Source organism: Podarcis cretensis, assembly GCF_951804945.1.
Source record: "Podarcis cretensis genome assembly, chromosome: 2".
Lineage (NCBI taxonomy): Eukaryota > Metazoa > Chordata > Lepidosauria > Squamata > Lacertidae > Podarcis > Podarcis cretensis.
The window spans coordinates 83,992,644-84,015,039 of record NC_137171.1 but is presented as its reverse complement, the minus strand read 5'-3'; the positions used below and the strand labels follow the sequence as shown (position 1 = coordinate 84,015,039).

The following is a 22,396-nucleotide window of genomic DNA, read 5'->3' as shown; positions in this document are numbered from 1 at the left end:
ATACAATATGCAGCATCTTAACGTTTGCCTTTTGTGGCAAAAATGCTTCCTTTTTGTTTCTCTTCACCTAGCTTTTCCTTAATGAACCTCCTTTGGATCATTTCCTTCAAAAATGCTCTCATTCTTTTAATCTTTAATCTTTTTCAAGAGGCTGCCATTAGTGTACTTCACACTTTCCATCCTTTAAGAAGAGTTTAACTTGAGCAATGCAAACATAAAACATATTTTGTAACGAGAAGTTCAAGGTAGGTTGGTTTGGCCCATTCCTGAAGGTTACAGCTATAGTCTGCAGTTGAAGAAGACTCAGGAGTCCTAGAAGGTTGAATAACTTTCCTAATTATTTGATGGCACATGGCCTAGGTTTGTCTAAACTTGTGATCAAAAGAATACTACATAGACCCAAGACAGTGAACAGTGTCTGATGTTCTTATGAGCATTTCTAGAATACAGTGTGAACCAAAAATGTTAAGTTAGAAGAGATGCAACTGCTTCCAAAGTATCTGGTTCTAGGCCTTTGTTGCATGTACGTTTTTAATAGAATGTAAAGTGATAACATTAACCACTAGGTTCCTAAAGATAGCTTTAACATGGCAACATGAGTGTGATGGACTCACGTGCCCTTGCACTGCATTGCACACTGTTGCAGGTGGTATATATGGTCCTTTTCACCATTTTACGCTCACAGCAACCCTGTGAAGTAGGTTAGGCTGAGACAGTGAATGGCCTATGGTCACCTAGTGAACTTCATAGCTCAGTGGAAATTTGAACTTTGGCCTCCATGGTCCTACACTGACTCCATGCCTCACAATGGTAAATTCTGTCTAAATTTACTCATGAACTTATTGCTCATTTTGGAACTTCCTAGTGCAGTTACAATTCTTAAGGAGCCTCTTGCAAATCATTTCGATTGTTTTCAATTGCTCCAGTAATTCTGAATGATCTCTTGAGCGCTCTTATGCTCTTCTGTCCATGATACCTGAAGAGTTACTGTGTATAAGGTGCAGTTATTTCAGTCCTGATCATGTGTGAACACAATATTGATATACCTACTGGAAGCCATGGTGTTCCACAAACTTAATTAAAAATTTTAAAATCTTAATTTAACCTGAAAAATAGAAGAAATTCCTGCTCTGGGTGTCGTCTTAGACAGCAGCATAGGCTTAATAAACAAGAGGTGGAACATGATATTGTGGGAACCATACTGTCCAGAGAATTGTAGAAAACATTTGACTCAAAAAGAGCAAAGCAGTGAAAGAACTAATAGAAGGATTATGTAATTAGCCTTTTCCCGAGATTATTTGTGGCGAGTCATAATTCCATGGAGACTTTCTTACCACTAATTGAAAGAGATCTCCCCCCTTGAGGAATGAACTAGAGAGCAGACCATGAAAGAGTTGAAATATGAGGTCCTTCTTAATCTGAAAGTTGACACATTTTAACATCATTACCCTTTACCAAGTTTCATATATTGACCACTCTTTCAGAAGTGCTATCTCAAATTTCTTGGTCAAATCTGAGGTTGAGATCTTCCAGTACTTGGTACTTAAAACTATTTCCTCCCCCCCCCCCCGAGTTTGGAACTCTTTTAGCAGTTCTGTGCTGTCTACTTTAAGGAAATCAAATTATTAATACACTTCTAGCAGTATTCTATGTGCAGGAAGGATTTGTCAAGAGGTTGCAGCAATTGTTTGGAATTCTATTTTGTTCTAGGTTTGGGAACTAGCTTAGCAATACTGTCTTTCTGTGAAGGAAATATAAAGGTTTGAATAGTATTATCATACCTTGCAGATGAAGTAAAACTCTTAGTCTCAGTATAGAAACTACTGTGGCAGAAGTCTATTTGTCCCATAGCACAGTGATGGAGCACTTTTCTTTGTATGCAGAAAGTTCCAGGTTCAATTTACAAGTTGTTGTATTTTGGGCGGGGGGGGGGGGTCAGGTAGCTTTGAGGCACAGCAGTTCTGCTAGTCAATAGCAGATGATACTGGGTTAGATGAACAAAGAGCTTGACTTGGTATAAGGAAGCTTCTTATGTACTAATACGGTTCATATGGCCGACTGAAATATAACAAGCAAGGTTCTTGCATAAAATATAGGTGAACTGAAAAGTAGGAGAGTCCTGATGGAATCCAGGAGAATTCTATATTTGCTATTCAGGTCCTATTCTTTCTGCTTGGTTGTAGTCTGCATTTCTTGAGACCTGGTCTGTAATTCCTGGTCTGTGTGTTGTCTTTCTGGTTCATACGGCACATTATTTTCTGTATTCATTCATATAGATCAAAACCATATAAAATGTCACTGAGCTCCATTACATTGCTATTGTGCCTGTCTTCCCTTTGTAAGGAGTCAGTTTCAGTGAAGATTGAATTTTTTTTTTAAAAAAGACTCCGGTTTTAAATAAAAGCCAGCACATCACTTTCTGCTACAAGTTCCTAATGGGTTGCAGCCAACAAGGCATCCAAACTGTGGTAAGGCTTCTGCTAGTGAAATTGTCAAGAAAGCCATTTTTGTCATTTTCCCGTTCAGCAATCCTGCACTCCCCACCCCCCAAATAATAATCATGTGGCACTTTTCTCCTCCACGTCCTTTTTATTGCTCCACCACACTCAGTTAAGCCAAAGTTTGGTTTAGTAGATCATTCAAACTGGGACTGATGGTTATGTTCTCTGCTGTAGGCAAAAACAAACACTGGCTACAATTTGATGTTGGTGAGGAGATAGCTTAACGACAAGCCCTGGTTAACTCAGTACTGTGCATGGTGAACCAAAATGAATCAGGCCAGTGGTCCATCTAATCCAACATCCTGTTCTCACAGTGACCAACCAGGTATCTGTGGAAAACCCACAAGCAGGACATGAGTGGGTTCTTCCAAGTGCCCATCTGCAAATCCCATGGGCAGATGTTTGGGACTACAATTCCCATCATCCCAAGCTAACAGGACCAGTGGTCGGGGATGGTGGGAATTTTAGTCTCAAAACATCTGGAATAGAGACTCCTGAGCAAAAAAAAAAAAAAGTGTGCCTTTAATTCAGGTATCTTCACCCAAAGTTCTAAATTTTCTTAAATAGTGGTTGGAAGACTAAAAAATCCTTAATTTATAAGTTCTCAGCTTTCAGTCTTTTCCTCCCCAGCCCTTGGAAGAATAATGTGCATTGGAGTATGCAGGGATACTGGAAAAGGAGGCAAATGCTGAAAATCGGGTAGAGGTTTTTCATGTTATAGGTTTATCACTGAATGTGAAACTTCTACAGTTAATGCATTCTACTTACGAAATGTTAAGTATTCTGTAAGTGGTCTTTCAAGAAAAGCTGTAGGCAATGCAAACTACCCATTTAGACCTGGGAAAATGGAACTTCTAAAAAAACGAGCAACTAAAATTTCTTATTAAATTTGCAGCTTTATCCTGTGCAAAAGAAAAAGGAATTTGTTTGATTTTATCTCTGCCCTATGCTCTAATGCTTTTCTGTACCTTTAAAGACTCTCTGACAGAGAATTGTCCACTCTTAGATGTGCATGGTTTCATAAAATGAACTACAGTCAACTCCTGGTTTGGGTGTGTCCGAATGACACGCAATCGCACACATGTGCATGGTGCCAAATCTGGAAGTAGTCCCAAAACATAAAGATGTCATGAAAAGGGGTGAGTCTGAGTGGGCTTATGCGTGCTTTGCTGACACATGCAGGGATCTGGAACAGAAGCCCCTTGCAAAATGAGGATTGCCTGCAGTAACACAGTAGCATTTAATTGCAAGACACACAGATTTTGAGATACTTGTTTTCTTTCTCTGTAGCTCTTTTTCAGCCAGTAACAGCAGGATCTCGTGAATTTCAAGAGATTGTGAACATTTTGCATTCATCATATATGGAAAACCATTCAAAGGACAATTTCACCTACAAAAAAGCCAGTTTGGTTCATAGTGAACTGTTGGAAAAAGAGGTGAGTACCAAATATTCATACATGAAATAGTACCTGAAGTACACAAAAACGTGTTCGTATTAATATGAACAAAACTCAGTTAAGTCGCAAAGAAGCTTTTGTGGGAGGGAGGGACAAGAAGGGGTATTTACTTTATTTATGATCCTGCCTTTTGACTTTTAAAAGAGTTTCAAAGCAGTTTACATTGATAAAACGTACAAATTTATATTAGAATATATAACTGTTGCATGAGTGGCTTTGTGCTCATGCAGTCTTTGGATCCAAGCTGTTTTCTTTACACTTGTGAACCTTATGTCTGTTACATCTGTGGTTGCCTACTGTATTTTGCACAGCCTCTTGTCATTCTACCATGTATAAATAAAAAATTTATATATAAACTGCATTCAGTATTTAGTTCACATTTTGACTTTTCTGGTTAATTTGTTTACCTTTCTGTAGAATTCAGATTTTTGAAATCATAGATCATACAAAGTCATTAAATTATAATGTATGCTAGTTTCTGTTGCTATTAGAATATTGTCTTTTGAAAGTTCATAGAGAAACGAAGAGAATTGAAGCAGGATGGCAGATCGGAAAAAGAGTTAGAGGAAACATTTGCGTTTCTAAAGGTTGACCGTGACATGGTAAGAATTTTTATTTCTTTAAAATAAGTATTGAAGCATAATAATGCTGAAGGAGGCAGAGTGTGAAACTGTTCTAATAATGCAAGGATGTCTGCTTGCTCAATGGAACTTCTCCTCTTTTCTCTCCCTGCACGTGCCCTGTCTCCTGGCAAGGATATGTTTTGGAGGGTTTGGAGAATCCCCAGAACAGGACTGAGGCTGTGTGCAGTGGGAGGAAAAGAAGGGGAAATCCCATAGTCTGACAGGGAGACTTACTTGGATACAACCCATATTTTGTGGGGGGAACCTTCCAGCTGACGCTATTATGCTTCTGTTGAATTGTGAAATGCACATAATAGGCTGCCTAGATTTAGGTTCTAGATTGATTACCCTTGAGAAGTCATACTGCTGATTGTCTCCCAGCAATTGACTGTACAACCAATTGAACAGTATGGTAGAAGGTTATTTTTGGTTTACTTCATAGTAGGAAAATGTGCTGCTAGAAATAGTGTGCTGTGCAGAGTGAGTATGCTAAACCTGAGTATTTGAAAGCTGTGCTTGGCTATGAATTAAATGATGGTTATGCAGTGGAAATTACCATTTTAGAGAGGGTGGAATATGGATAGTTCAGATTAATACTTTAGAGCAAAAGATGATAGTATGATATTTGGTGGAACGATTGAATGATAAAGTCCTTCCAAGTAAAGTGGTGTGTATGCTTTTCTGTGTGTGTGTTTACATATAGAGTGAAATTATTGTTATTGCTATTATTTATTACATTGGTATACCACCCTATACCTGCAGGTTTCTGGGCAGTTCACAAGATAGAATCACAATATTAAAAACAAAAATAATAAAAACTAAAACGAAGATGACCCCATAATCCTCCCTTCCGAACATATTTTAAAAGGCCATTGGATGTCAGTCAACCAAAGGCATGATTAAAGAGGAACATTTTTGCCTCGCGCCTAAAGGTGTATAATGATTGTAAATATCTTGATTGATTCATCAAAATGTTCATTTCCATCTTATGACTATTTTGGTAGGACAAAAAATAGTGAGAGTGAAGCTTGATAATAACATCAGGAGTATTGATGGCACAGAAATGGATGAATAGTTCTCCACCTGTGGCAAGAGTGGCTGGAAAAGATATGGAAGGTTGCAGAAATGATTAAACTCACAAAAGTTTGTACAAGGAAGAGAAGGCTAACAAAATATAAGAGAGTTTCTGAAATAATTGGCTCTAGTGATTTTATGAATTTTTTAATGACATTGACAAATATAGAAATGTTCCACTGTGGAGAATAATAAAATATTTTTCTAACAATGTTAACACTAAAATTTTTAAAGATGTATTTATTTAATATTCTTCTATGATGTGGAATTTATATTAAACTTTAGTGCTTTGATACTATAATTGTCAGGTAATTATGTAGATAACATTTTGGAAAGATGTGTATGTTACAAATAGTGGGTGGAGGTATAAATATATAATTAAAGAGGTATAATTATATATAGTTTAAAGTTGTCTGCTTTTTCTTCTAAATATTTTAATTATACAACAGTTTTTTGCTATGGAAACTATACTGTTGGCTACTAATTAAATTGACCTGGATACCACTATTAAAACTGTGTTGTTATTAACAACTTCTGTTGTTTTAGTATGTTAAAGATCTGCCTGCTATCATCAGAGTCCAAAAATGTGGTTCCTAGAGTTTGAGTCTTACCGCTTTACTGACCTTTGAAATACAGCATGAGATCAGGAACAATCCTCTGCTCCTCTCTCCATGTCCAAGTTTGCATCTAGGGTGAGGGATTCTATGCAAGATGAAGACAAATCCCACTCCTATCTTAGAGCAGGATAAGGGTTGTTTGTTATGCACTTCGCATTCCAGAGGTTGTCAGCAAACAGTGAAAGCCCTGATACCTTTGCTCACTGAGCATTTGGAATGTTTGTGAACATTATGTGCCATTGCACAAACTTATCTAATCAGTGTCAGAAGCATCACCATCAAAATGCACAGTGTAAGATTAGCATTTAATTGAAGTTTGAACAATATTGTTGATATTTATTGCCAAGTCTGTGCTCTAATATTGCTAACTAAATGCTTATTTTTAGGTGCAAAACATATGTGAAAATGGCTTGCAGGTGGGCCATTCCAAGATATCAGTTCTTGGCAACCCTTCCTTAGGTAAATAGCATCTTTCATTTTCATGGAATTTATGCCTTAAAGAATGGTAGAGAGATTAAGATGAGTGTTGATTCATGAGTCAGGATTCAACAAAGTTGTTTACAAGGAATGAGATCTACATGTGCCACAAAACTTTCGTCCCACATGCTCCTTGTACCCTCTAAATCTGTTCTTGAGTATGAGGAGAAACCCTAGAACAGGGTGAAGGGGCTCATGAGGAGAAGAGGGGAAAGTTTTGATTCAAGCAGACTTCAATCTGTACACACTTACCCTACTTAGCTCTATGTTGAATCCACCCATAATTTCTAACCAGTATGTGAAGTCCAGCTTCAACTTCCAACAACTATGCTGCACTCTCGCACACTGTTTTGGAGTGTCCTCCAGCCCTTCAGGAAGTACAGTGGACTGAAGGAATGGGCAAAAATAGTTTCCTGCTTTGATGAGTGGGGACAGCTCATATGTAGAGATTGGCACTTGGGAACTCTAGATCCAAGCCAGTATCTCAATATAAATATAAGGGTCATTCCACATCAAATCAATGCAAACAAGAGTTTTGTCAGCCACTATCTCAGATTTTGATGAAACTTGCTGTACACCCTTCCCTTATGGTTGAAAGAAACCCCCTTAATTTTTCCCCCTCTATCTCAAAAGGTTTTAATTTTATAGCATTTCAAAGTTTCATTAAATCTGCGTTGTCTGTCCCTCTTGAGACCCTCGGCACATGATGTCCTTGTGTACATTTTGTTTTTTCTCTCCATAACCAATGATCAGATCTCCTTGAAATTTTACACAGGACTCAATAAAATGATGAGGATTTCAGAAAAAAATACACCAGCACTCAAAAGATTTTATAAATGCCTAATTTTTTTATAATTTTTTTTTTGGGTGGAAAAACTAGGTTTAGAAAACCTGAATTTACAGCGTGTGGTCATGATGTTTTTGATGTTGAAAATTATTGCCAAGACATGCTCTTTCTCGACAAAGAATGAAATTTATGTTTTTTTTATTCCTTGTAACGAAAATTTTACGTTTTACTGGGCAGCCATTTTGTACAACTTTCCTACAATCCATAGCTGTAATAGAAAATAATAATGAAACAAGACCATTTTAAAATGTCTAATATTTTAAATATTTCTGAAGTGAATAATTATTTTTAAAATAATTTAAGCCTAATTTTATGTACTCATATTTGTATATAATACTCAATTTTTAATTTTTTGGAATATTTTTCTTGCTAGGTCTTATTTCCTTACATGTCAGCATTTAATGTTCTACTGACTGTAAATTCTTTTCTTTTATTCCTGATAGCCAATTTTCATAACTTCAAATTCAAATATCCCAAAATTAAAACAAGTCTGCACCTTCTGAAAAACCTATAATAACCAATATTATTTTAATTTTTAAGATGTACAACTTTGTTTCATTATTTTTTTCTATTACAGCTATGGATTGTAAAATCCTTAGACCTCCCCCTTGTCTATCACCCATAGAGGTTGCCCCAATCTCTTTTAAAGAAGGGGGGCAGGTACTTCGCAAGGCTACTTCCTCTCTCACCTGGCTGCTGTTCGTTATGCTAGAGCTGGTGTGGCCACCTTTTGGCAACATGACAACAACATTACATTTCTATGTATATAGGAGGATATAATTTTAAAACTCTTGTTGGGCTTCTAAAATATAAAGATTACTTTTTGGTTATCCTTGTGTTTGCTGTAACAGTAGACCACACAGAATTCTCAATCTTTTTTAAGGTTATATATCATCAGAGATGGTTAAATATTTGCACGTCTGTTTGATGTGCATTAGTTTTGTCCTTTCAGATCGAAATGGTTTCAGTAGATTAATGGAAAGTTAAAATAAGATCTGGAAAATACATTTTATAGTAATAGGCATTCTCTTGTGCATCACTAGGAAACACCATAAATGTTGAACCTTACCTTGACATTTGTTCTCTTCACATTCTCCAGGTGTATATCTTTCTAGGTATGCTGATTTATTGCAAGCCAATCCTCTTGAGGCTAAAGCAGTGGGTGATATTATTATTTTTAAAGTAATAAAAGTAAGTTTAAGCTGTTTTTCAATTCACTCACAGTTCATTAACGTTGTATGCCCTTTTCTTAAATCATTCCCAAGGATGTATTTTATAATTGTAATCATTTTATTTGTGCTTATGTTTGTATTTTCTATTCCTGTATCCTGCTCTGGGATGTTAAGGTGTGGGCAAGTGAAAAATTTTTACAAAATAAATAAAATGTAATTATGTTTCTTAATACAGCAATTTCCTGACATGAAGCACTTCAAATAGAGCATGTTTCTGTATCAATCAGAGCCACTCCTTATGTTGCAGTATTTAATTTTTTAAAATTTGCTAACAGTTGCAAAAGTCATTTTCAGAACTGAAAAGTTTGTCAGGTTTGTTGATGGAGTTAATGGCAATTGCATATATTTCAAAAGACTGCCAACATTTAGTGTAGCTGGAGTGAGTGAACAATAAATATTTGTCTGCTTTATATGTGAATTCATTGAATATAAAATGGTATGACTTCTTATGTTTGCTGTGTGCATTATACTTTCCTGATGGGGATTTTTCTGACTCTTTTAGGGGAAAATGAAGGCAGTATACAGTAACCTAGCAGTGAAATCAGTTGACTCAACTGTTAAAAGTGGATTAGACCCTACACCAAAGCATGAATGCCATGTTTTAAAGAATGCAGACAAAATCCGTTCCTTCCTACGTTACAGAGCATATGAGCTCACACAGGTAAGAGAATGACAGTTGTACGAACATAGCTGCATACAAATATTTATGTGCTTGCTGTCAGGTTTGTAGTTCTTATGAAACAACTCCAGTATAATCCTTTCCAGTATGCAGGCTGTTACAGGTCGAATGCTGTCTAACATTTTGAATTTGTTTTGTAGATATTTGTCTTGAAAGTTGAGTTTTAATCACAACTATAATAATTTGTTCATGGTGCTAATAAGTTTCAGCATTACTAGCATTATACTAGTTTAATTACAAAGTTCAAATGAAGAGTTTGAAATCTACTATAAAATAAATTCAGGAAGCATCCCTTAGCATTAGTAATATGCAAACTTGAGTTTCTTTTGAATTTGTTTCCAGTATTATTTCTATGAATATTACTTTGATGAGATCAGACCAAGACCAAGACCAAGGCATGTGTGTCCATATGCTGTTGTATCATTTTCTCACAGTGATGAAAAGGTACTAAAGTATTTGCCACAAGCAAGGTAAGAAGGGTTTTCACACATTTCTTAAAAAGTAGTATCTAATGTGAAAGGCTTTAATGCTTAAAAGTGTATACATTTTCGGTTTGTTACTACTTGCTGGTCTTGATACATGGTTACAGCTTTTGATGAAGAATTGGAAATGGTAGTGTCTTACTCAAGCTGTACAAATGGTGTTGTTTTTTATTTTTTTAAAAAGTGTAGTATTTTTATCCTGCTTGTCAACTGTAAAGAGCTTGATAGTAAAATAGTCCTTGTTCTCAGGCTTACAACCTAAAATACATGACACAAAAGGAGAACGGATAAAAGGGAGGAGAAAAACAAGCCAAGTCAGGCACCAGTTCTAAAAGTTACCTGTTAGTTCTTACAGCCTGAGTAGAAACAAGGCAGGGAGAGGAAAAATCAGAGCTGGTTTCTTGCAGATACGATGGGATGTTAGCTTATGTTTGGTCTGGTCTATATTTTTTAACACCCTTTCATCCATAATGTCTATTCTGTAGACACATATTTCATTTTTAACAGTTTGATCATCAGATTTCAATTTGTAAGTGAATTTCCTTTTTTTTTTTTTTTTTGGGTAAATGGGCTTCAAATAATTGGCATTTCAGTAATCACTTGAGTATATTAATATGTAACATGAGGCTGCAGCAATCTTGTTCCTTTTGAGATTTCTAGTGTGGCACATGCATGTGCCTAGGTTCAGATATTGGCCTTGGTGTCTAATCTGTTACATAAGAATAGTACTTGCTTGCTTATTTCGTGCTTATTTTGTTACAGGTAAAATAAAGTTTCTAGGCAATTTCACGTGTTAGTATGCCTCTTGGTCATGCTTGGCTTTAAGCACTGAAATGCTGCTTCATAGTAATTAATTCTGTATGTCTCTGGAAACAGAATAGCCCCAGGGACTCCTTCACAATTGCCCTGCCACCAGCAAGTCCGTGCATCTCATTCACTTCTGTGAGAAAGTATAAAGGGACTGCAGTTCATTATTGCTGAGGTGACTTGGCTTAGATGCCGATGAACTTTGTGTCATGAAGGTGCAGATTTTGTCCCCACTTAACAGTGGTGAGAGCACAGCTTTTCGTGCAAAAACAATGGAAGCCATTTCTTTTTAAGGAAGAAAGTAAATAATAATGTGTGTTGGGATAAGCAAAACAAACATCAAGATTCCAGCAAGTTAAAACACTCCTTGAAAAGTTATTTTCATAAAGTGTAGCAGACCAGAGAGTGGAAAAAAATAGAACATAAGCTTCTAGAACACTAACCAGTCTAAAACTATTTGTGATTCCTTGAGAACTGCAGTCCTCACCATTCCCACTTTCACACTTTGGCCTCCCACATTTTGGCATGCAACCACCTAGAGATTGGACATTGGTCAACGTGACCTTTGGTTTGAATTGGTTTATCCACTGTTGCTCCAAGTGAAGCAAAGCTGAGTGGCCATGTGCTGTACTTTGTCAGGCGGCTGACAATCCCAATCTTGGTATCCTCTGGAATGTTTTTTTAGAACTTGGTGGGGTCTATTTGGCTTAGAAAACGGCAAGTTATGTGAGCTGCAGTACCTAAGTCTATGATTCAAACTGTAAAGTATTAGTGTGTTTTGCCAACATCCCTATGAGAGAGATCACAATCTTATAAATTACCGTTTAACGCTGGGCAGATTTGGCCAAGGCCCTCTATTTCAGCCTAAGTCCAGTGGACTCTACATATTCTTAATTGATGTTTTACACAGTTTCCATATATTAGGGTTTGTTCTCTTTGCTGTAGTTCTGATAAATTGTTAGAAGGCTTCAATGTCAGAAGCAGTTGGTGAAATATTAAGGAACTGTTAAACTGCTTTGACTGGAGTAGCTACTTGCGATAGCAACCAGGTGACTGGCTATTTTAAAAATTGTGTTGTGATGAGAATGTAGCACTGTAGTTGAGGTTACAAATGGAATACGAGTTGAAGTGTGGCTTATGAATTGTGACAACTACTACATAAAAATAACTGGGCAGCAAATGCTAGTAGGCTTATAATGACATAAATGTAGGGGAAATCTAGGGTTCTCCAGTTTTTGGAGGCCTTGCTAGCCAAACATAAGTTGCCAGGTTCTTCCTATCAACTTGATGGTACTGCCTCCACCCAAAAGCAAAGAAATCACCCTGTTACCTGTTTGAAAGGCAGAGAGCGTTGCAACTTCATCTGATGCTCTGCAAAGTGACCCAGGTGAAGAAGTCTTCCCCACCTACTTTGTCTGCAGGAGGACAGTGGGAAGTGTGCTGGCTTCAGTAATTGTCAAGAAGCCGGGCTCAAAGTGATGCCATGAAGCAGCAGCCAGGAAGCCCCTACTGTCCTTTATTGTCCTGAAGCAGGAAAGGGGGAGTTTGCTGGTTTGGCCCTGATCAAGATTTTCCAGATGCCTTGGCCACATAGCAGCCAATTGCTCCCCACTTCCCTCCCAACTTTGGACTTGTGGAGGGGATCATACTAGCAGTTGTACTTTGAAGCACCTCCACAGCTTAAAAGTTGGTAGGAAAGCTTGTTGCTTGCCAGAGGACCTGAAAATACCAGAAGCATGTTTTCTGTTGGGAGCTTGGATCAATTTGTGGTGTAACTTTCTTTTAATCAAGATCAGTCTACTAGAAACCAATCTAATATTTTGAAACTGCTGGCGTATTGACGTGTTATCTTGTGCAGGCCAGTAGTATCAGGTAAAAGGTCTCACAGGATCCTTTCAGGGCATTTCTGCCCTATGGTGGCTTTGCAGTTCTGGGGAACTGAGACTTTTGTGTCCAAGCTGGGTAACATCGCACTGTCAAGAATCCTATATTCTGCAACAGATATGTAAATTGTGTACATATATGCCTTCTCCAAGATCACTTAGCTTTAAAAGCCAGAGAGAGAGAAAATGTAGATAAAGAAGTATTTGGCCCATGGCTGTTCTATGTTCAAGAACATAAAGGTGGAAACTACATGTGAGGGAAAGCACTACTTCTGCTTTTTGATTTTAACTGTGTGTATTTTGCTTGTAGAACAAAGATTTCTAATGTGGATAAAAGCACTGGTAAGAATTCAATTATTAAATAGAACTGTCTTGATTTATATAAGTCCCTAGATGTCCTAGAAGATGTGGTGCTTTGAGGCTAATTCAAAGCACATGGGTTGACCACAAGTAACACCTTGAGCATCAAGGTTTCTGGCTTTATAGTAGTTTAGTGTGAACAAGCTATATAAGAGTATCAATTGCTCCCGCTTAGCTTCTCTCTTGGAATAAGTGGAATAAATAAGCCAGAAAGCCTTGTCTTCCACTTAAGTCTGAACACGGGATCCTGGTGAATTTCTCCCTAACAAGCCACAACAATGAAGTTTGACTTGTTCCTGTGTCTTGATAAGGAGCAGCACATTACAATACCTTGTTTGCATGTAATGGGGAATCAAAGCTTCCCGGTTTGTATCTTGCTTGCACCAGGGGAGAAGTGAAGCAGCAGCAGTTGGGTAGTGGGCAGCAGAATATGACTCACTAATGCTATGTATCACAATAAGCCAGAAACCTGACTTTGTGGTTATGTGCAAACATGGCTGTTACATGCCTAGCTTTGGAAAAAATGAAATTATTTGGTAAATAAATTAGAATAATTTATGCAGATTAAGTTATCTGCATCAATTTGCTTATTTGCATAACTCAGCTGTGTGTTTATATATGTAAATAGTTTGTAAAATGTTCTCTTTTGTGGGGTTTTTCTAATATTGTAAGGTTAGAAATGGTGAAACAAGAAAATGTTGAGTAGTAAACTGAAATAGAGTATTGTTAGGGTAATGGAAAACTAAAAATCAAAACAGTGCCTTCATGAAATGAACTGCTGTCTTCCTTTTATTATCAATAACTTCTACCTAATTCAGCCTTGTATTTAACAACTTACCTGATAGTCATAGGTGACCAGGAATTCCATGGAGGCAAGTGAGCATGGTGATGGAGGAGAGCTAGGTTGTTCCATTTCTCTTCTGTTGACCAGTTGGATTTTTGTGTTAGCCATGGAGGAAAGTCTTTTCCTCAACAAATGCATGGTGGGCAGAGAAGGAAGTGTTCCATTCTGCCTCTACCAGCCTGCTTGGTAGAAGTCTCTCTTTTTGGGGTGGGTGCCTTTTTGAGGTGTGTAATTCTTATGCGGTAAATAGAATAAAAATCTTCTTACCACATAGCTTGTAGCTGTATCCTTATACTAATAACTGCAGATAGTAGATCAAGAAAGTAGATCATATTGACTATTCCACATGTGCTTTTATAGGTGATATCTTCAGCTATACCTTTATAGAGGTGTTCTGCAACAGCATTACTATACATCTTGCTGAAATGGAATTGGGTCTGAGATTCCCAATTACTGCTTTAAATTAATTCCTTAAAGAGAGCTGGTATATCAGGCTGGTCTGCCCTCAAGGGTAGCTGTACTTTATATTTCTGTTATTTCATGGAGTCTGAAATGCTCAAAGTAGCTTGCCTCCTCCAGCTTTTGTCTACTAGTGGATTCTAATTTCTGGAGACTTGGAGTTCCTCCAAAAGGCCCCTTCCTTCTGTTCTTTTAAGACTCCATCCTTTGCAGTATGGCTGCCTAAGCAGCTTTTGGATCTTATACAGCCCAACCAAGAATAATCTCATGTGCTGCCAGTTCAGCTCCCAAATGCTGCACTTGTCCTATTGATCACCTTCTAGGAATAACATTTTCCAGTCACTACTTATAGCTTAGCCCTTAACCCTCAGTGGCACATACTGCATTAGCTAATATGCTTTTAATTTAAAGTGTTGGTCACTTGCTGGAATTTTAACATGCATCACATGCTTTGTGGTATTATGAGAGCTTCCAGTTTAATGGCCTTTCCCTACCCCCCCCCCCCAAATATCTTAGCAGATATAGTAAATTATTACCTTACTCCTAAAGGAGTGGATCTTTGGAGTGGATTTTCTCTATTAAGCGCACTTAGTTTTTGCTGTTGCTTAAACAGGCAGTTCACAATAATGTGAAAATACAAATAAAAACAAATAATACAATTGAATAAAACAGTTTAAAAATGGTAAGAAGTCTCTACTAATCTCAAAATGCCTGACAAAATAGTGTCTCCACCTGTCTGTGAAAGAAAATAAGGAAAGATCATATAATTGCCAGGCCCTGGTAGATGACAATCGTGTCTATCTAAAGGAAGGAAACTGTAGCAGGGCCTTTTGGGTAGATTTTAAGGCTCTGGGGAGCTTGAGTAGAAAGTAGTCCCTGAGATCCCTGGGACCTAGATTTGTATAGGGCTTTAGCTAAAAAATCTGGGACCTAAAATTAACATTGGAAACAAAGTGTAAGCAATGCAGATGTGTCTAGACTTGGTGTAATGTGTTCTTACCTGCACATACCTGTTAACAGTTGAGTAGTATTCTCTACCAGCTGCATTTCCAGTCTTCTTCATCAGGCCATAATAGAGATTGTAGCTGTAGGTTACTTTGGAGCTCACCAAAAGCACTCATGCTTCTTGTAGTGACAAAGCTGGACCAACTGACATTCTTAGAATTTCCTTCTAGCCCCATCTTCAACCTGAGAATCTAGGAGCAATGTTAATGGGTCTAGGAACACTCACGGCTTACAAATCTGCTCCTAAGTATGTGATCCTTTTCAAATATTAGTGTTTCTCAGGCTAACTGATCCACTGAGTCCTCTACTAGCATTTATTGTGTTCTACCTGGATTGGGTTTAGTTTTTTTTTTTATTCATCCAGTGTAGCTCTAATCTCAGTGGCTCCTTTAGGAAAGCATCCACCTCACCTGGATTTGATGAAAATGAGAAAACAGAGCCAAATGTCAGTTCACATTTGGTCTGTATTTTAGAGTTCCTTTGCTTTCAGGCGGTACTTGGGTGGTGTCAAAGGGCCCCTGTTAAGCACTTGACTACTGAGCCATCCATTTAATGGCCTTGATATGGGAACTAAGAGCATTTTCAGCATTCACTGTTTTCCAGGTCTTTTATCCTATGGGCAAAGTGGTATATTCTGGGCTTTCTAGGAGTTGCAAGATGCTCAAAACATGAGTGCTCAAAGCAGCATTGCTAGCTAACTCATGAGAAACCATGGGTGGAATCCAATAAAGCACTAAGTCTCTTGTTCTGTCAATGCAAAGATGTACTGTGCTATGGAATGTTCCCCCTGCCTTCTGCCTTCTCCCTAAACCTGATCTAGGAGTTGCCCCAACCATCTGAAGCAGATTTGGAGAGTGTGTGGGATGTGCACAGGGACACAAGCGGAAATCCTTGCACTGACAAGACACGGTAGTTGAATACCATCCCGTGTAGCTAGACGCCTAAGCCTTGGCAGCGCATGCCGTCAGGAGTTATCTAGGTGTCCATTTATGGTGTAGTGAGCTTACTATGACCTGAAATGTAGGTCTGTTTTCCATTCAGTGTCCTAATTGTTTGGTCCTCCAGTGGAAGCAGGATTGATCAAGAAGAGCAAAATGCCTTGCAATGAGCAAGAATGAAGAATATGAATGAAGCAGAATACGTGTTCCTTCTTTGTACCTGATGACCGGAGTCTGAAAGCATTCTAGGCCACTCCAGTGGGTTCTTCCATTTTAGGACCTTATTGAAGGTCAGAACAGCCCAGAAGTGTTTGGATCTAGCAACATCTCTTTGGAGGACAGACCACTGCAGGTTCAAAAAAGGCTCTCCTCATAATGAATGTCAGTCTGTTTTGAGTGGGAGCCTCATTGTCAGTCAGTAACAGCTCATAAACAGGAGTCCAAAAAGAAAGAAATGTAAGCTGGATGGAGACCCAAATACCTCAGAACTAAGTACCTTGACAGCTGTGTATGTGATTTAGTTCATGAAGTTCTGATGAAAGTCCATCTCTGGGAAGAATATAAAGCTCATTCTGCATCCTAAACTTCTGAGAAGAGTCACAGTGGTTAAGCTATGGTGTACAGTTTTGATTTGTGGTGCATATGAACTGCTCAGTTCAGATGTCATGGCAAGCTACAGTTACAATGAACCAGGAAGTGAATTGCAGCATGCAAGGGAATTCTGAGGAACAGTCCTGTCAACCAAACCATGGTTTGACCAGTCTGCTGTGGCAGCAGCAGTGAAAGATAGCACATGTTGATGGACATTTTTACAAAGTGCAAGAAGGTTGACATCTTCAAGAAAAGCTGCCTTTAGGTAGAAAATCCTCTTAGGCTTCTCCCACAAAGAGAATCCAATCAGGAAAGCTACTGTTCTTAAGCACCTTGGATGCCATTCCATTAAGTGGAAGGAGAGTAGTTAAACCTGCATACACCATGGCATGAACTTGGATTAGATAGCAAGGAAAGGGGGATGACCTTGTCAACAATCTTTATTTTGTTCACTTTACTATTCACATCACCCCCCCCCCCCCTTTTAAGCAATTAGGTAGTTCTCAGCCACCATGCTCTTTGCTGCATGCTACTGATGCTAGGGTCATTTTTAAAAAACTTTTTCTTGCTCTTTGGCATATGGGAGTAGAGCCCAACTGATACTCTTTGATGAGGTATACTTTCATATAATGGATTGGAATTTTATGGTAAATAACATTTCTCATCTTCATTATTTTCATCCACTGACACCCAAGCAGTGTGATTTGACTATATAATGCTCATCAGTTCTGGAATCTGCTGTGGTATTTTAGGGGAACCTATAAAATTCCGTATTAGACTGGGAGTTGTCACATGCAGAAATAGTGATTTCTCTTCTTGAATTCCATTACTTTTCCAGCTTTGTAAATAAGTCTACAAAAGTTCTGAGTTTCTATATAAGCCATGGAGGAAAGGAAGCCTTTCTGTATAAGCCCCTCAACTGTGTTCCTCCTCTGCCAGCCCATTTGGTAGAAGGGTAGTTTCCTGAATTTCCATACTAGCTTGGAGGAAGGAGCTTTCTCTCCTCTGTGGCAAACATAGAAACACTTCCCCTTCCTGCCCACTCACTTGCTGGGATGAAATTCTAGGTTGCTTATGGTTACCATATGAGTTATTAAATGCAAGGCTGAGCTGTCAATTTCTTCATGTTACCAATGACACTTTTAACTTTTCATATCATTACTTTGGAGAAGGGACACTTGAAAATCCTTCTGCCACATCTAAAAAGAAACTTACTCAAGAAAATTTAACTTCTCTGATCATGTCTGCAAAGCCATCTCCTAATACAAGTTTTTGGGTATAAATGAATCCCATTTTAATTCATATCTTCAAAGCACCATTTTTATAAGAAGTATTACAAAGTACATTATTCTTTTTTCACATAGATAAGGCAAGCTACACCTTATGGAAAGGGCAGCTTTTAAACAGAGGGACGCTTGTATGCCATGCTGCTTTGAAATCAGAAATGCGTCCTTTGCTTCCCTGCAAACTGTAAGTATTAAACTTTGAAACACAGACCTGAAATCCTCATTTATTAGCCTAGATTATGTCAGATCTTGAAGGTCTGGGAACACTTCAGTTCTATGCATGATGTGACCAGATTTTTTGTTGCTAGAAAGTGTGTTTCTGTGCACACTTCCAACACTACTTCAAAAATGATGTAAGAATTATAACCTTAGCTAAAAATGTGACCAATTGCTGCTGAGATAAAAAACCCCCTCAGATTTCTTTATTCTTTCATCTTTAGACCTGAAAAGCTCGATGTTGACATGGTTATGAACATTGAACACTTAAAGCACGTCTTTCCACGTGTGTTGCAGAAAGAAATATATTCAGGAGAAAGGGAAGGTAAAGTCTCTTCTAATTAAAGGAAAACATTATTTATCCAGATAAGTATTGTCCCTAATGGATGCCTTTCTGCATTCTTTTTGTTGCTCAAGTCACTGGCAAACATAGGGTGATAAAGCAGTAGGGTAGATTGTTAGAAAACAAGTGGCGAATACACCCAACTGAACAAAGGCTAGAGCTCATTTGAGAGTTCACTCCGTGGCATTGATGGTGGCAGAGATGCAATACATTACCATCACTACTGCATCAACACAGTATTGTTCAAGAGAACCATTTCAAGTAGTACTGAGTCTCTCTATGGACTTGCAGGAAGATCAGAGAACCCTTAACAGCTCACTGTTGCATTTACTAATCACTTCGCTGGTATTCATAGAATCATACAATTGTAGGGTTGGAAGGGACCACAAGATCCATCTAGTCCACCCCCTTGCAACGCAGGAATCTTTTGCCCAATGTGGGGCTAGAACCTACAATCCTGACATTAAGAGTCCCATGCTCTACCGACTGAGCTATCATTCACATCTGATCCAACTTGAGGGTTGAATGCCACAGCTGCTGTAGAAGTAACGAAAGTAAGAGTCTAAGTCTGTCCGCATCTTAGGCTGCAATTCCTGAAATTCATCCAGATATTGCCAATGTTTTTGATGGGATAGGGCCCGCCATGTTTCTGCTCAACCAGTGCCTGTTGCAGTTGATAACTTCTGATGGATGATTGGATCAGTTCAGAAGATAATTCATGCCTCATTGTGTCAAATCTGCCTAGAGGATGCAGCTGTGCAGGCACTCCTTAAGAATCTGCTTTAGCCCAAGTTGACTATGACTGGTCACAAATCTCTCTTTTGGGAGCAAATATCTTGGGATTATTGGATGAAACGGAGTATCTAAGACCTCTTTGAATCTGGATACAGGACCAGTTTTGTCATTGAAACTGCCTTGGTCACCCTGGTACCAAAGTGACAGCTACAGGAGAGTATGACTTGTTGGTTATTCTGGATTTCTTGGTTTTTGCTCCTTCAGTACCATCAGTCACAGTATGCTTCTGAATTATGCTTTTGGATTGTCCATCTGGAATGTCCGTGGGAGGCACCATTTTGAGCTGGTTCTGCTCCTTCCTGGCATATATATTTTGGATAATGATGGTGGAGATGATCTTCATGCTGTTTAATGTCTTTGTGAATCTGCTGACAGAGGTTGTTCGCAGCCAGTTGCCATTAGTATCCTTGTGACACCCTGTTCTATTTCTCCTCAGCATCAAAATCCACAAAGACAGTGGAAGTGCTGAATTGGTGCCTTGGGTCTAATGGAGTAGATGAGGGCTAATACTGAAACTCAATCTAGACAAGATGGGATATACTGTTAGTGGGTGGTTAAGCGGATGTGTAAAGTTGTGTCTTGCTCACTTTTGATTAGGTTACACTTGTATACAGCTTTGTTTTTTGTTGGATCCAACCTTTCCTTGTAAGCAGTTATCAGCGCTTTTGTAACATCCAGGTTAGATTACTGCAGTGTGTTGCTTGTAGCGCTGCCTTTGAAGATGGTTCATAAATTTTAAGTAGCTCAGAATACAGCAGGCAGACTGTTGATTTGAGTACACTGGCTTGAACGTATAGAACACCATCTGAACATATTTAACACCAACTCTTTTCTTAGTGCCCTTCATAGATCAAAGGTTTCTTTGTTGTTACTTTAGGAACATAAAATGTGCTTTGTATAACTTGGTTTGCATTCAGTATAGTTTGGTGTATTAAAAGTACAGCTCATTCAGACAATTATAAGCTGAATTTGCTTTTTAATTGTAAATGGAGTTACAAACAGATGAAGTATAAGGAAGTTACTTGTTTCATTTTGCCAGTTTATGAGTAGTAGGCAGAAACCAGTAAACCCAGAAGAAACCATCATTATAGTAAAACAGTGAATATGTATTCTAAGAATGGTTATGTGTTCTGCAGCCTTCCACAGCGTGAAGCAGACATACAGCACTCATTTCTGTAAAAAAAGCAGAAAAAACAATGTGTGTGTGGAGAAGAAACAAAGTCTCCATGAATACTACATGAAATTTAATTAGTCTCATTTTGTTGCGAAGGTTACCTAGATACCTGTTCATTGTGTGATCAAAGACCACATACGCAGCAATTGGAGAAATAGAAAGTAAAATTTATTGCTGACAGCAATAGGTGCAGTGGAGTTCCCTTCCAAGGACTGGACCCTGATCTTTTGTACTCTGGGCTTTATATACCTTTTTCCAGATAACTTTAGGCATTACATATTCATAAACTGCAGCAAAATTAAATCAATAAGCTTGGACACCACCCTTCCTATATCCTCCTATGTCCATATAAAGATTGCTTCTGCTTTCCATATAATTGTTCATTATATTAGTAATTACTCATATACTGTTATCAGCAAGCAAAGCAAAAATCCCCGTTTGGCAGACAAAGCCCCCCAAACCCCCTCCTGTTATCAGACATCCTGTGTACTATGTGGAAAGCACCCAACTTGGACATCCTGTTTCACTGAACATTGGGTTATGATGACCGCCTCAGACCATCTCATGACTATGATGGATGTCTTTCTTGCAAATTGCAAATGCAGCTACAGTGGTGCCCCGCAAGACGAACGCCTTGGAAGACGAAAAACTCGCTAGACGAAGGAGATTTTCATTTTCTTAGCCGCTTCGCAAGACGCATCTCCCTATGGGCTTGCTTTGCAAAATGAAGCTTGCCCCGCAAGCTCCGGGGATAGCGGGGAAGCGCAGCGCGTCTTCCCCGCTGTCCCCGGACCTCTTTTGAAGCAAGGGGCGGCAACGGGGAGAAGATCGCTTCTCCCCGTTGCCAGCCCCGCAATCTCCGGGGACAGAGGGGAAGAAGCGCACGCCTTCCCCTCTCTCCCCGGACCCCTTTTGAACCAAGGGGTGGCAACGGGGAGAAGCGATTTTCCCCGCTGCCCCTTCCCTTGCTTTAAAACAGGTCCGGGGACAGAGGGGAAGGCGCGCGCTTCTTCCCCTCTGTCCCCGGAGATTGCGGGGCAGGCAACGGGGAGAAGCAATCTTCTCCCCGCCGCCCCTTGCTTTAAACAGGTCCGGGGACAGAGGGGAAGGCGCACGGCGCTTCCCCTCTGTCCCCGGACGGTCTCCATAGGAACGCATTGATTGATTTTCAATGCATTCCTATGGGAAACCGTGCTTCACAAGACGAAAAACCCGCAAGAAGAAAAAACTTGCGGAACGAATTAATTTCGTCTTGCGAGGCACCACTGTAAATGCATATATGTTTCTGCTAACACAGCAATAAGGCTAAGAGAAAGGCACAGGATTGGCTTTTTAGAATTAGGCACTTTAGGCACAATAAGGTAAAGTGAGGCACAGCTATATATACAAGGCACAGTGATATACCTGTATGCTTTCTTTAGGGGGCCTTGCCACAATTTTGTGAGGCGTTTCTACTTCATCATATTTATTATGGACTTCTAAAAACTGTACTTTCTCTTAAGTCCTTTGAGGCTTAGTCAAAAGCATAGAAACAAATCTACCAAATATGCCAACAAGAGGAAGCCCACAAGCAAATAAGGCACTGAATTCTTCTTCCTTCTCTTGTAACAGTGGCAGTGCCTGCCAAGAGTCAGAAATGCATCTTCTTATTCTATCTGAGAGTTTTATTTAGTGTACTCATTGCCCTCATTGTATACGAATTGTGA

At 38.9% G+C, this 22,396-nt stretch overlaps 1 protein-coding gene and 1 long non-coding RNA gene across 8 annotated transcripts in view; one reads left to right on the top strand and one right to left on the bottom strand.

Moving 5' to 3' along the window:
- The window catches only part of TASOR (transcription activation suppressor), a 73,162-nt gene that overhangs the window by 1,122 nt on the left and 49,644 nt on the right, over positions 1-22,396 (top strand). For 6 of the 7 annotated variants that reach the window (XR_013835707.1, XR_013835708.1, XM_079964958.1 and 3 more), the window contains exons 2-10: positions 3,792-3,937; positions 4,468-4,560; positions 6,659-6,731; positions 8,696-8,787; positions 9,331-9,489; positions 9,850-9,977; positions 12,990-13,021; positions 18,241-18,346; positions 18,603-18,703. Coding sequence is in view for 5 of the 7 variants with exons in the window: in XM_079964958.1 (XP_079821084.1) it covers positions 3,792-3,937; positions 4,468-4,560; positions 6,659-6,731; positions 8,696-8,787; positions 9,331-9,489; positions 9,850-9,977; positions 12,990-13,021; positions 18,241-18,346; positions 18,603-18,703 (930 nt within the window). In the remaining 2 variants the exon portion in view is untranslated. The remainder of the gene's footprint in view (positions 1-3,791; positions 3,938-4,467; positions 4,561-6,658; positions 6,732-8,695; positions 8,788-9,330; positions 9,490-9,849; positions 9,978-12,989; positions 13,022-18,240; positions 18,347-18,602; positions 18,704-22,396) is intronic. The other variant, XM_079964957.1, reaches the window with a different exon arrangement.
- On the bottom strand, positions 10,010-15,885 carry LOC307209721. Its single transcript, XR_013835717.1, has 2 exons — positions 15,343-15,885; positions 10,010-12,788 (listed from the first exon to the last, which is right to left on the bottom strand). It is a non-coding gene; the product is annotated as an uncharacterized lncRNA (long non-coding RNA).